Source organism: Propithecus coquereli, unplaced genomic scaffold (genome assembly GCF_000956105.1).
Source record: "Propithecus coquereli isolate 6110/MARCELLA unplaced genomic scaffold, Pcoq_1.0 Scaffold56, whole genome shotgun sequence".
Classification (NCBI taxonomy): domain Eukaryota; kingdom Metazoa; phylum Chordata; class Mammalia; order Primates; family Indriidae; genus Propithecus; species Propithecus coquereli.
Genome location: NW_012151507.1, coordinates 4465836 through 4477988, shown reverse-complemented (window position 1 = coordinate 4477988; position 12153 = coordinate 4465836). Strand labels below are relative to the sequence as shown.

Genomic DNA, 12153 nt, shown 5'->3' with positions numbered 1-12153 from the left:
AAGCCTCAGTTTCCCCACAATAAAAGGATGATTATAATATTACTTACCTTAAAGGATTGTCAACAAGGTGAATACATAATTTACCTACTGAGTATTTAAGAAGAGTTAGCTATTATTAAGAAACTTTTTTTTTTTTTTTTAGATGAAGTCTCACTCTGTCGCCTAGGCTGGAGTGCAGTGGTGCAATAGCTCACTGTAACCTTGAGCTCCTGGGCTCAAGTGATCCTACTGTGTCAGCCTCTCAAGTGGTTAGGACTACAGGTGTGTGCAACCATGAATAATAAAAATAATAAATTTTTTTTTTTTGGTAGAGATAGAATGTTGCTGTATTGCCCAGGCTGGTCTCGGCCTCAATCAATCCTCCCACTGCAGCCTCCCAAAGCTCTGGGATTACAGGCATGAGCCACTGTAACTGGCCTTTATCAAGTAACTTCATATCAAGTGTTCTTTCACATTGGATCATGTTGCTGTGTTATTGCCTGGTTTGTGTAGGCCACTGGAAAGATTGAGGCTCCTTCTTCCTAATAGATACATTATATTTACCTGTCTTCTGGTATTAAGCCATAATTTGCATGACTGAACCGGTTGTCCATCTTTCTTGCTATCCACCAAGTCACAATTGGAGTTGGGAGGGAATTTCTGAGCAGGTTCTGAAATCGTGTCGTGAACACCATGTCCCACGGGTAACCCGAGTCAAAGACTCTGCTGAGCACCCATGCCCCTCCGGTGGTGCTGAGGAACACCTGGGAGCAATCAAAGAGATCCCTCAGTTTGACATGGTGTGCAGGGCTGGTCCTGCCAGAGATCTGAGAAGTGTCATGAATTGAAAGGCACTGAGAAGTCTGCCACTCTCAAAATACATCCCTGAAGTATGGAAGTTCTTCTAGCTTCTGTTTTAAGGTTATTTTTTTGAGATAATGGTTTGAGTACCTAGAGTGTTAAAATGCCTTGGTACATATTATTGAGCACTTACTATCTGCCAGGCTTGAGATATCATACCACCACCACACCCCAAAGCATGTTTTCTGATTGAAGAAATTTCCAAATGATTACAGAAATAGAAATAATAATATGTCACCCACATGTGGTAGTCATAGTGGATGGGCCTGTGTTAATATTTGTTTCAAGACCTCCTTTCTCTTCTTTCAGGATAACACCACCAAATTGCTAAGTTTCTTCAAAGCAATTAATAAAACTATCAATCAATGAATCAATCATCAAATCCTTTTTGAAAAGTCCCAGAAGGCAATATAAAGTTACATACTCCCAATCTTTTTTCTTCACAGCTATTTTTCACTCTTGCAATTATTGGTGTAATTATTTATACTTATTTATTTGGCATTTGTTTTCCCAAAACTGTGTACTCTAAGACAATGGGGATCTTGTTTTTGTTGTTGTTGTGTTTGCCAGTATCTCTCCAGTGCCTGGCACAATGTTCAGCACGTTAGAAGCCAACGACTAATATGTATTAGTTAGCTGAGTGGCTCTCTGTGAGTTTACAGCTTAGTTGGAAAGAAAATATATACTATAAAAGGTGATTAGCAATACTAAGAATTAAAAAGTGCCAGCTGAGGATTGCAAATTATAATAGTAGATATCTATTGTCAATGGGGAGAGATCACTTGTGTTGGGGTGAGATACCTGGGAATGTAAAGGTAGATCGTAATACAAGAGAAAAGGGCTCTGTGGAAGGGAGGGGGCTGGTGTGAGCAAAGGAGAAACATGACACAGGAACTGGGAAGGGCCACAGTGTAGACCTGCTTGGCTGTAGCTGATGACCATGCAGGAAATAGTAGGGTTAAAATTAAAATGGTAGATTTGGACCAGATTACAGAAAACTCTTATGATGCAGAGCTAATATATCTGCTATTTATTTTTTTTAGATAAGCAGAGTTATTAGAGGTTTTCAACATGAGGGTGTGATAATGAGAGAAGCCTTTTCTGAGGATTTGTTTGTCAGTAGCTGGGGTCTGGACAGCTTGTGAGTGGGAGCATGGTCTGTGGGTAGACGTGCAGGGGTGCAGGGCAGAGTTAGGAGTTTGGGCTTTGAGTTAAAGAAACTTGGGCTTAAGGACTGGCTCTACTATCTGCTAGTGGTATGACTTCAGACAGCTTCCTTAACCTCTCTAAACCTTGGCTTCCTCATCTGCAGTCAGGGAAACTAATAGTACCGACTTTAATGGCTTGTTCTGATGGTTGGTTGAAGTAATGCAGCAAAAAGCATTTAGTGCAGTGCTTGCCACAGAGCAATCCCAATAAATATTAACGATTCCTTCAGTTATTATTAGGAGAACAATGCAATAGCCTCACCGTGTGAACCTGATGAGGGTGGTGCCAATTAATAAGGAAAGGAAGGGACAAATGGGAAAGTGTAGCCAGGAAAAATTGCCAGGATTTTCTGACCTACGGCGCTGAGTAAAGAAGAGATGTGTCCTGTAGCCCTTGCTGGATGGCTGGGAAAATGACAAAAAGAAATCAGAGAAGCTGGTTTTGGAGGAACGATGACAAATGGAATTCATAGCAAAATTTATGAGAATTTGACAAAAAATAAATCACAATCTGTTTTGTGTGTGTGTGTTAAATATTTTTATTCCTTTAACATTTATCATGGTGTCAAACGCTATTTGCTCGAGGCATGCATCTTAAGATAAACTCTTCGTTAAGTAATATCAAGAATGGTACCTTTTTTGCCAGGTGGCTGGCCTCCACTGCAATGTCTGTGCCGGAATTTCCCATGCCAACAACAAGGACTCTCTTGTCTTTAAATATATCTGGATGCTTATATTGTCGGCTATGAAAATATTGTCCTTTAAAGGTATTTATACCTATAGGAAAAATGAAAGAGAAGTGAAATAGGGAATTTTCAGGATAACTGAATGAAACATAAATATTTTTCAGTTTATAACATCCTTTTGACTGATGGTTTAGGTTGTTTTTACTAGTACACTCCAGTTCGAGGACATCTAAATTACGAATACATAACTTTATGAGGCATTAGTAGATGGCCAGGCATGGTGGCTCACACCTGTAATCCCAACACTTTGAAATAATCCCAGCACTTTGAGAGGCCGAGGTGGGAGGATAACTTGAGGCCAGGAGTTTGAGAACAGCCTGGGAAACATAGCAAAACCCCGTCTCTACAGAAAAATAAAAAAATTAGCTGGGCACGGTGGTGTGCTTCTGTAGTCCCAGCTACTTGGGAGGCTGACCTGAGGTGGGAGGATCGCTTGAGCTCAAGAGTTCAAGGTTACAATGAGTTATGATTGCATCACTGCACTCCAGTCTGGACGACAGAATGAGACCCTATCTCTCAAAAAAGAAAAAAGTACATTAGCCAATGATTAATTATTTATTTATTTAATTTATTTAATTACTCCATCTCACTAGATAGGCCTCCAGTTTTACTTGCTAGATGATTAACAACTAAGCTAAAATATTGTGGCATCAAGACATATTAAGCAAAAGTATAAGGGGTCATTATTGTTTTAATGGTTGATAGAAGTCAATGGGACAATAAGAATCTATTTACTAATACTTGATTTAGATAAGCTTTTCACAAGCAAGGAGCAAGAACAAGGATGTTTAGGGAACTGTGAGTTAGTGCCCCTATTCAGCAAACATTTTTGGACATCTGCTATGTGCCCGGCACTATGCTAGGTGATGTGGGGGAAATAAGATAAATGAAATGCAATCCCTATTCACAAAGATTTATATGAGCTGGGGAAGTTCATGGATAGTCCGCCTTGGTGACTGACGGTAACTCAGGCTGAGTTTGCTGAGTTGGCCACAGTTGGCTCAGAGAAAAAGGGATTGTGTTAGTTACGCTAAGATTCAATAATTTGATAGGATATATGAGGCAGTTATGCCAAATGTTATTGAAACATCAAACGTGAATGGAGAGTGTTTGGAAATACCCTCAAGGCCATGTTACACATTCAGAAATAGTATGCGCTAATCAAAGAACTTTTTTTTTTTCTAGAAAAAGTGCTAAGACCTCTATAGATTCTCAGGGGAGAAATATGTATGCTTGTGGGAAGTGGCCTTACCAAGGCCTGGTGGCTCTTTAGTTCACTTTGAATCAATAGGAATCTAACATGAATCCTAGTTAAAACCTAACCACAGTTCAGAGCATTTAGAATTTAGCAAGGATGCAACCAAGTTCAAACATTAGCTCAGGACAGGAACCCAATATGGATCAGAGAACTGCTGAGAAGGGAGAACTGGAAAAGCCTAAGGAGAATAATAAAATTATCTCTGGATCTCACATTATTTTATAATCTCTCAGGACTAGACTGTTTTGAGTCACGAATGGACAAAAATGAGGCTCTACGGCTGAGTCTCCTATCAGACTAATACTTTCCCCTCTTATCTCACAGGAGGACAGAGTAAGAACTTATGTTAGGTTAATGTGGCTGTGTTAGTGAACACCAGAATGTATACACCTGAATGAACAAAAGTGGTCACCTTGGGAAATTAGAATTTATTCTGTGATACCTGTTATTTTTTCTAAGACTTTTTAGAATACTTCCTTTGGAATTGCTTCTAGAGCTTGTGATACACGTTTTTAATATCTTCAGTGAATTTGAATTTTTTTGACAGGTAACAACCCCCTCAAGGAATATGTATAGACTAAGCATGTTTTGAAGAGAGGCAGGGAGATGGTGAGGTTAAGAGAACTCCTTTTCAAGTTTAAAAATCACAGGATTTTAGAGCTCAAAGTCTCCTTAACAATCGTTTATCCAGGGATTTTAAATTGGTAGCAGCTGGTAAAATGGATTTTTAAGAAAGACTGCAAGTCTTGTAGAGCTCTTTTTGCTTAATTTGTGATATATACTGTTGGTTACAGTGATCCAAGTTCCTCAGTTTATGGGTGAAAAAACAGAGGCTTAGAAAGGTTAAGTGGGAGACCCAAGATTATAAGCCAGGTAGTTGTACAGCCTAGAATTCCTCCTTCCTGGGTCTCAAGCTAATCTATTCAAATTGAGGACATGGGCTCAGTTGCTGTCAAGTATGCTTTATCTTAATGTGACATGACTTGTGTGACTTTTGGGGGCAGATCCAGGCAGATCCTATATCCCTATGACTATAGGAGTTATGTGAGTTTACTATAAAATGAGCGTTACTATCACTCCAGGTCATATGTAGACTGTGATTTCTACGTGGGACTCCATAAACTCTATTCATTCCTCCAATACAGGCTACCTGTTGCTTATCCACTTGGATCACTCTAGGCCGTATCTAGAAGATTTGGAAAAAAGTTTCCCAAAGTTTTAACTCATTGAATGCTTACTACATTTGAGGTAAACCAAACCATTGCATTTTCTATTCCCTTGAGTTGAAATCTAGTTAAAATCTGGCATAGATTACCGTGACTCATGGTTGCAAAAGCCAGATAAAGAAACTTAAACCCAAAGATGTCTTAACTTGTCTCCTAAAACTAATCTCTCTGTTGACTATTAATCCAGTGCCATAAACCTCTAATCTAGCTAATTGCTATGGCTCCTATAAAATGAACAAATGCAAAAAAATCTAATTACTTTTTCCTTTTTCCATGGATTGACCTTTGGGACCTCTAAACTCAACTTTGGCAATGTGCAGCTGCTGCTGAGGCTAGGAACTTGTCCAGGCACCCTGTCTTAGGAGACTTTCTGAGTGCTGCCAGTCCCTTAAGGAGGGGCACTGAATCTCAGTGAAGCATAAAACTGCTTATTAAATTATCCATTTTGCTCTTCTACACTCATAAGTTGTTTGGAACAAATGACAGCCAAAAACTGGCCAGAAAGTGCTGGTTAGAAAAAACTCCTGTTACCTCACATCTTTAACTATGTAATGGAATTCATTCCCAGACCAATCAAGTATCAGGGTGGCCCCCATGAGACAACTCAAGGTCAGTTGCAGAAAATGCTGTACCTGGAAAGGAATCCAGCGGCAAATAAGGGTTAGTAAGAAAACCAGTGCAGACCATGACAGCATCAAAGATGGCTGACTCGTGCTTCCCTTCCCGCAGAGTCACCACCTCCCATCGGCCAGAGACAGTAAAATCTGGGCATTTTGTTATGCTGCAGACTTTGGTCTAGAGAAAAGAATCACAGATATGATTAGCAGTTGTCAAGTTTCCATTTAGTGCTTATTTGTTGATGTACCAGTTGGCATTTCTAGAGCACAGACTAAACATAATGAATAAGCATGATCCTAGAAACCTAGTCAGGCTATTAGACTAATCATGATTTCATGGATGGAAGTATTCTAAGCTTGGAGGGGTGTCTAAGAGAAGTGGTGGCTTCCAAAGATTTTAAGTGATTTGCTCAAATTCTCACAGCAAGTGATAAAACTAGGATTATAACCTAGGTTTCTGACGTCTTTTTCATTATTCTTTCTGTTATACAGCCATCCTTATTTCTCATAGTCTGTCTCTTTAACAATAGTTCCTTTAATAGAGATGTGAGTATTATGTAATTGAAAACAAATATCTTACCTTATAAAAGGTCTTATAAAATACGTTGCTGAAGTTTTCCTAGATCTACAGAGCTATTGAAAAGTGCTAACCTTATGGCCTGAATTTTTGGGAATAGTCCAGATTTCAAATAGTCTATTTTTTGTTCTTATTGAGTATATATCCATGAGTACTATCTTTTGATTCAGGAAATATGTGTACAAATAATCTAATACAAATCAAATTTCAAAGCATAAATTATTCACTGACCAAGAGGCTTTGCTGCCTTTCTTTTCAAAGTCTTTAAAGAAGATAGGCTTCTCAAGTCCCTCCCAGTGGGTTCACTATTTGGTTGACAATATTCAAAGTGCTTATTGGGTTTCTACATTTGTATTAGCAACTCTGTCTTTCTAAAAATAAATTTTTCAGTTAATTTAAACCTTTCAAAATAAAATTTCTTTGTAATCATAAAATAATAAATGTTCATCATTGAAAATTTGGAATGCATAGAGAAGAATGATAAACGAAACCACACAAATATCAACCACAGATCACCTCTCAGAGACAGCTGCTTGTGTGCACTTTTAAAAACTTTGTTGAACATCTAGCTTTCTAAAAATTGTTTTTAAATGGTCTTGGGCAACATGCAGAAAAAAATGTTTTAGATTCAGGAGTTGTGATGCACTTTTTATAAAAATTTTTGTGGGTCATACCTATTCACTTAATAGTACTTTATTTTTACTGCATCTCTTGCAAAATAAGGAAGTGGGATAAAATACTCCTTGACAGTGTAGTATTTTAGGAAAACTTTTAAAATTGTGAATGTGAATGTGACTCTTATTTGTCACTTGTTTTGGTCAATGACTCCATTTATGTTGCTTTTTGTGTGTAATTCCCTATGAATTCCTTATCATCCCCATTTCTGAGAGGGGAGGGAGATAGAAGGGAAATACATGGATTTCTATGTGTTTCTTGGAAAAAGAGCTCCCTCCCCCCCCAAAAAAAAGAAAAACAGAAAGAGGAGAAAGAGAATATATTCCTTTATTGCTGTCCTTCTGTCTTCCTCCTGTCTCCAACCTCTGAAATGGGAAAAAAGAGGGCCTAGGAGAACAATATTCAAAGATTTTTCTATTCCCAAAAATATCTAGAAAAGATTTCTTTCTAATAGTGAGGTTCTCTTGTGTATGGAACATTGCATATGCCCATTCCTAAAAACGTGCAGTCAAGAAGAGAGTACCCAAGGGGCTGGTGGGAGTGGTCAGTGTTCATGTGTGAAGGCATTTGGCCCAAGCTGAAAATGTGGTTTGACATTTTTTAGGTCCCTTAGGGTACTTGGATGTAAATATGACAAACTAATATTTTATACACGTGAATCTTTACACAAAGTAACCACCCCCACCTTCAGATTTATTGGGGTGGAGGATGAACACAGCAGGAAAAGAAATCCAGCAAGTGTCATTAATCTTGCCAGTGCAGTATCTCATCTACAGAGCCCCGGGCTGGGCTATAGAGAAGTAATAGAAAAGAGGGAAGAAAATACTTTCTGACTACTAACTGATGTTTCATGTCTTACCTTGAATTGAATGCATTTCAGAAGGTTGAACCGGTTTGCATACATTTTGAGATATTCCAGAAATTGAGAATTTGGTACATAGTTTGGATAATCTTCTGGGAATGGAAAATCAGAGTAACAGGACATCTCCTTGCAGCTGTTGGAAACCACAGACTTGTAGAGACTGGCTCTGCCTTCTTCAACATGTTCCTGTACAAACAGTTCCCACACATGAGCGTTCATTGCATGTTAAGAAATAAACCTGGGATGAACTCACCTGTCCAGATTCACACAGTATCACTACAAAGTACAGGAGAATATGGAAATAGAAGAGAGCCAGGAAGTAGTATTTGGATGATGGACAATTGCTAGGTACTTTGGTTTCATGAGGTATTCTTGAAATGATTATGGAAAAGAGGGGTTCAGATTATGAAGGATCTTGTATCCAAAGTTAAGGAATTTGGGTTTTATAGGAAGGTTAAGGCAGTCTACTGAATGTTTTAAACATGGAAGTGATTCACCTTAAGTTTTGGAAAGATCAATTTGGTTCTACAAAGAAATGATTTAGAGGGGGCTGGAAGAAAAGGAAGGAGGTGAGTTAAGAACCTGAAACATGAATCCACTTGATTGTTAATGAGGGCCCAAGCAGAGGCAAGGACAGTCAGAACCCAGAGAGGTGGGATTTGTGAGAAGGCAGTAAGGTAGAATGCATAGGACCGCGAGATCAATTAGATTTAGGGATTACGAGAGGAAACAGTCAAGGTTTCACGTTGGACTACTGCGTGCATGACTTAACACTAACCAATTTCCCACCCCCAGTTTCGACTCAATTAACTAGCAAGCATCAACATCTCATAAGACTACCACAAGGTTGAATAATAAGCAGCTTTAGTAATGTCTTTAATATACATTGTCTCTGTCTTTTGGGTGCTATTATGGAAAATTATTCTCTTGATTTCAAGGGGAAGGTCTTTAGTACTTTAATATTATTTACCATCTTGGATATGTATAGTTCATTTTTCCTGTCAATAAAAATTATTTCATTTATGTGAACAAGTAAAAACATGAACATAAACCTCACATATGAAGTGGGCTTATTCTCTTTCCCCGAAGGGTTTGAACCTAGATCTGCATTAAATATACAGCGATAATAGAGAATAAAATTATAAGCATATCTCTGTGGTTTACTGTTACTGATCTCACCAACTGATAGGAGTTGACTATAACCTGCTTGCCTGTGGCCTCAAATTTGACAGCCTCGCTTATCCAGAATATGTCTCGAACACTGGGTGCTAAAAGGCTTCTGAGAAGGATACTAAATCTTGATCTTTTATTCTGCTGGAGTGTATAAAGCAGTGCTAGTCGTATGCAGTCTACAGAGCAGTACTGATATGAACTGTTTGTTACTAGTCTGTTAACAAGATAAATACAGAAATTGGGAGTAAGAATTTAGAAACTTTTATAGCAATAATTTGACATTACTCAATAGTCTAGCATGTGGACTCTTTTTTGTTGAACAGAACGTAGATCAGTCTTGCTTTTGTCTAATTTGTGAGAAGAGTTTAAGCTACGTATTAGTCATGTGTAGTAAGACTGCATTATAACGTGTGATGTTTTAAGGTTAGTTTGAAAACTGTTATACAAAAGTGTGTAAAATCTGGAATCATTTCATTGAAAGATAATGTATTTCTAACTATAACCTTACAGTATACATTATTTGAACTGGCTACTGATAAAAGATGGAAGATGAATTTTAAAAATACAGCAGTATCGGTTTCATTTTGGATAGCAGTTAAAAAAAAATACACTGATCTTGCCGAGATTGCATTAACATCTCTTCTTCCATTCCAATCAATATATCTGTGTGAATCTAGTTTCTCTACTTCGAATGTTATTAAGTACTATGTAGATAATTGAGATATACGTTATCCCCTGCAAAGAGCATTGCTTTTTAAAAATATTTATTATTATTTTTTACTTCCAAACATTAATTAAGGGGTACAAGTGTTTTTTTTACATCGATACCTTGTATAAAACTTAAGTCAGGGCTTTTGCTGTGCACATCACCAGAATAGTGTTCATTGTACCCAATAGGTAAGTTTTTATCCCACACCCACCCTCTCTTACTCCCCCTTCTTGGTTTCTCATGTTCTTTATATCGCTTTGTACCTGTGTGTACTCATCTATTAGCTCCCACTTATTAGTGAGAACATATGGTATTGGGTTTTTCATTCCTGAGATACTTCACTAAGGATAATGGTCTCCAGTTCCATCTAAGTTTCTGGAAATGACATTATTTCATTCCTTTTTATGGCTGGATAGTACATATGCATACACACACACACACACACCACATTTTCTTTATCCATTCATGAATTGATGGGCACTTAGGTTGATTCCACATCTTTGCAATTGTGAATTGGGCTGCGATAAACATTTGAGTGCAGGAATCTTTTTGATAAAGTGATTTCATTTCCTTTGGGTAGATACCCAGCAGTGGGATTGCTGGATCGAATGGTAGGTCTACATTTTTCTTTGAGGACTCTCCATACTGTTTTCTATAGAGGTTGTACTAATTTGCAGTCCCACCAACAGTGCATAAGCGTTCCTTTCTCTCTGCATCCACGTCAGCGTCTATTGTTTTTTGACTTTTTAATAATGGCAGTTATGATAAAGGTAAGGTGGTATCTCATTGTGTAGTTTTAATTTGCATTTCCCTGATGATTAGTGATGTTGAGTGTTTTTTTCATGTTTGTTGGCTATTTGTCTATCTTCTTTTGAAAAATTACCATTAATGACTTTTGCCCACTTTTTCATGGGATTGTTTTTTTTTTTTTTTCTTATGGATTTGTTTGAGTTCTTTGTAGATTCTGGATATTAGTCCTTTGTCAGATGTATAATTTGTGAATATTTTCTCCTGTTCTGTAGGTTGTCTGTTCACTCTGGGGATAGTTTCCTTTGCTGTGCAGAAATGTTTTAATTTGATAAAATCCCCATTTATTTATTTTTGTCATTGCTATATTTGCCTTTGGGGTCTTAATCATAAATTCTTTGCCTAGGCTGATATCTAGAAGAGTTTTCCTGTTTTCTTCTAGAATTTTTGTGGTTTCATGCCTTCCATTTAAGTCTTTAATACATCTTGAATTAATTTTTTTATATAGTGAGAGATTAGGGGTCCATTTCATTTTTCCGCACATGGCTATCCAGTGTTCCCAGCACCATTTATTGAATAGGGCTTCCTTTTCCCAGTGTGCGTTGTTGTCTGCTTTGCCTATTAGAGTCTGGGCAGGAGTTGGGAGACATCTGTGTGGGAACCAGTGACACAAAAACTGAAGGGCTGAAGCACCCTGGGGAGGACAGAGGCACACAATGGATGGAGAAGCAGTGGGGCACCCGCCGCCTCAGCCCAGGTCTGTGGGAGGGGCAGTGACCCCAAGGGGGCTGGCAGCCCAGTGCTCTGTTCTCAAGAAGCTCCCAGTTCACTGGCCGCAGCAGCTTTGGGGCTTGTGAGGGTAGGGAAGCTCTCCAGCAGCTCAGGAGCCGGCCAACTGCCAAAGGTGTGTGGGGGGAGAAACAAAACCCTCACCTACACTTTCCATGGGGCTCCAAGTTTCTGGGAGTTGATCTCTGCCAAAATCTTGTTCCTTCTTTTTCTGCTCAGCAACTTTTCCCCAGGGAATCTTTGGTAGGTTCTGGCACTTTTACCTCAGAATTACACCTGAGCTATGTTTTTTGTTGTTGTTTGTTTGTTTATTTGTCTTTTTTTTTAATCTAAAACTTTTCCTTCTTTCTGAGACAATCTGGTGACTGATGTCTCTAGACAGCCATCTTGCCCCTGCCCGAAGAGCACTGTTATCCATCCAACGCAGATTAGAAAAATTGACAAGTGAGAAGCAAGCTTAATTGTCACGCTAAAAACCTTAGATAGTAATATAAACAATGTGTATTCGAAGCGTGCCTATAATTGTTTAATATGAAGAACTGCTATTTCACAAGATATGTTTTGCTTGTTTGGCAAAAAGGTACAAGTACAGTGGTAATTCTCTATATTAATTGCCTAGTGCACATTTTCAAGGAACGATGTGTCCTTTTCTTGTAATTGTTTTCTCTTATTTCTACATTATTTAATGACATTCGTTGAAATTAATTTTATGACTTCTGACTCTAT

At 38.2% G+C, this 12153-nt stretch overlaps 1 protein-coding gene across 3 annotated transcripts in view; it reads right to left on the bottom strand.

The window, feature by feature from the left end:
• Positions 1-12153, bottom strand: part of FMO1 (flavin containing monooxygenase 1) — a 43725-nt gene that overhangs the window by 4962 nt on the left and 26610 nt on the right. For 2 of the 3 annotated variants that reach the window (XM_012657730.1, XM_012657731.1), the window contains exons 3-6: positions 8007-8195; positions 5911-6073; positions 2683-2825; positions 544-743 (exon numbers count right to left, since the gene is read on the bottom strand). In XM_012657730.1, coding sequence (XP_012513184.1) covers positions 544-743; positions 2683-2825; positions 5911-6073; positions 8007-8195 — 695 coding nt within the window. The remainder of the gene's footprint in view (positions 1-543; positions 744-2682; positions 2826-5910; positions 6074-8006; positions 8196-12153) is intronic. The other variant, XM_012657732.1, reaches the window with a different exon arrangement.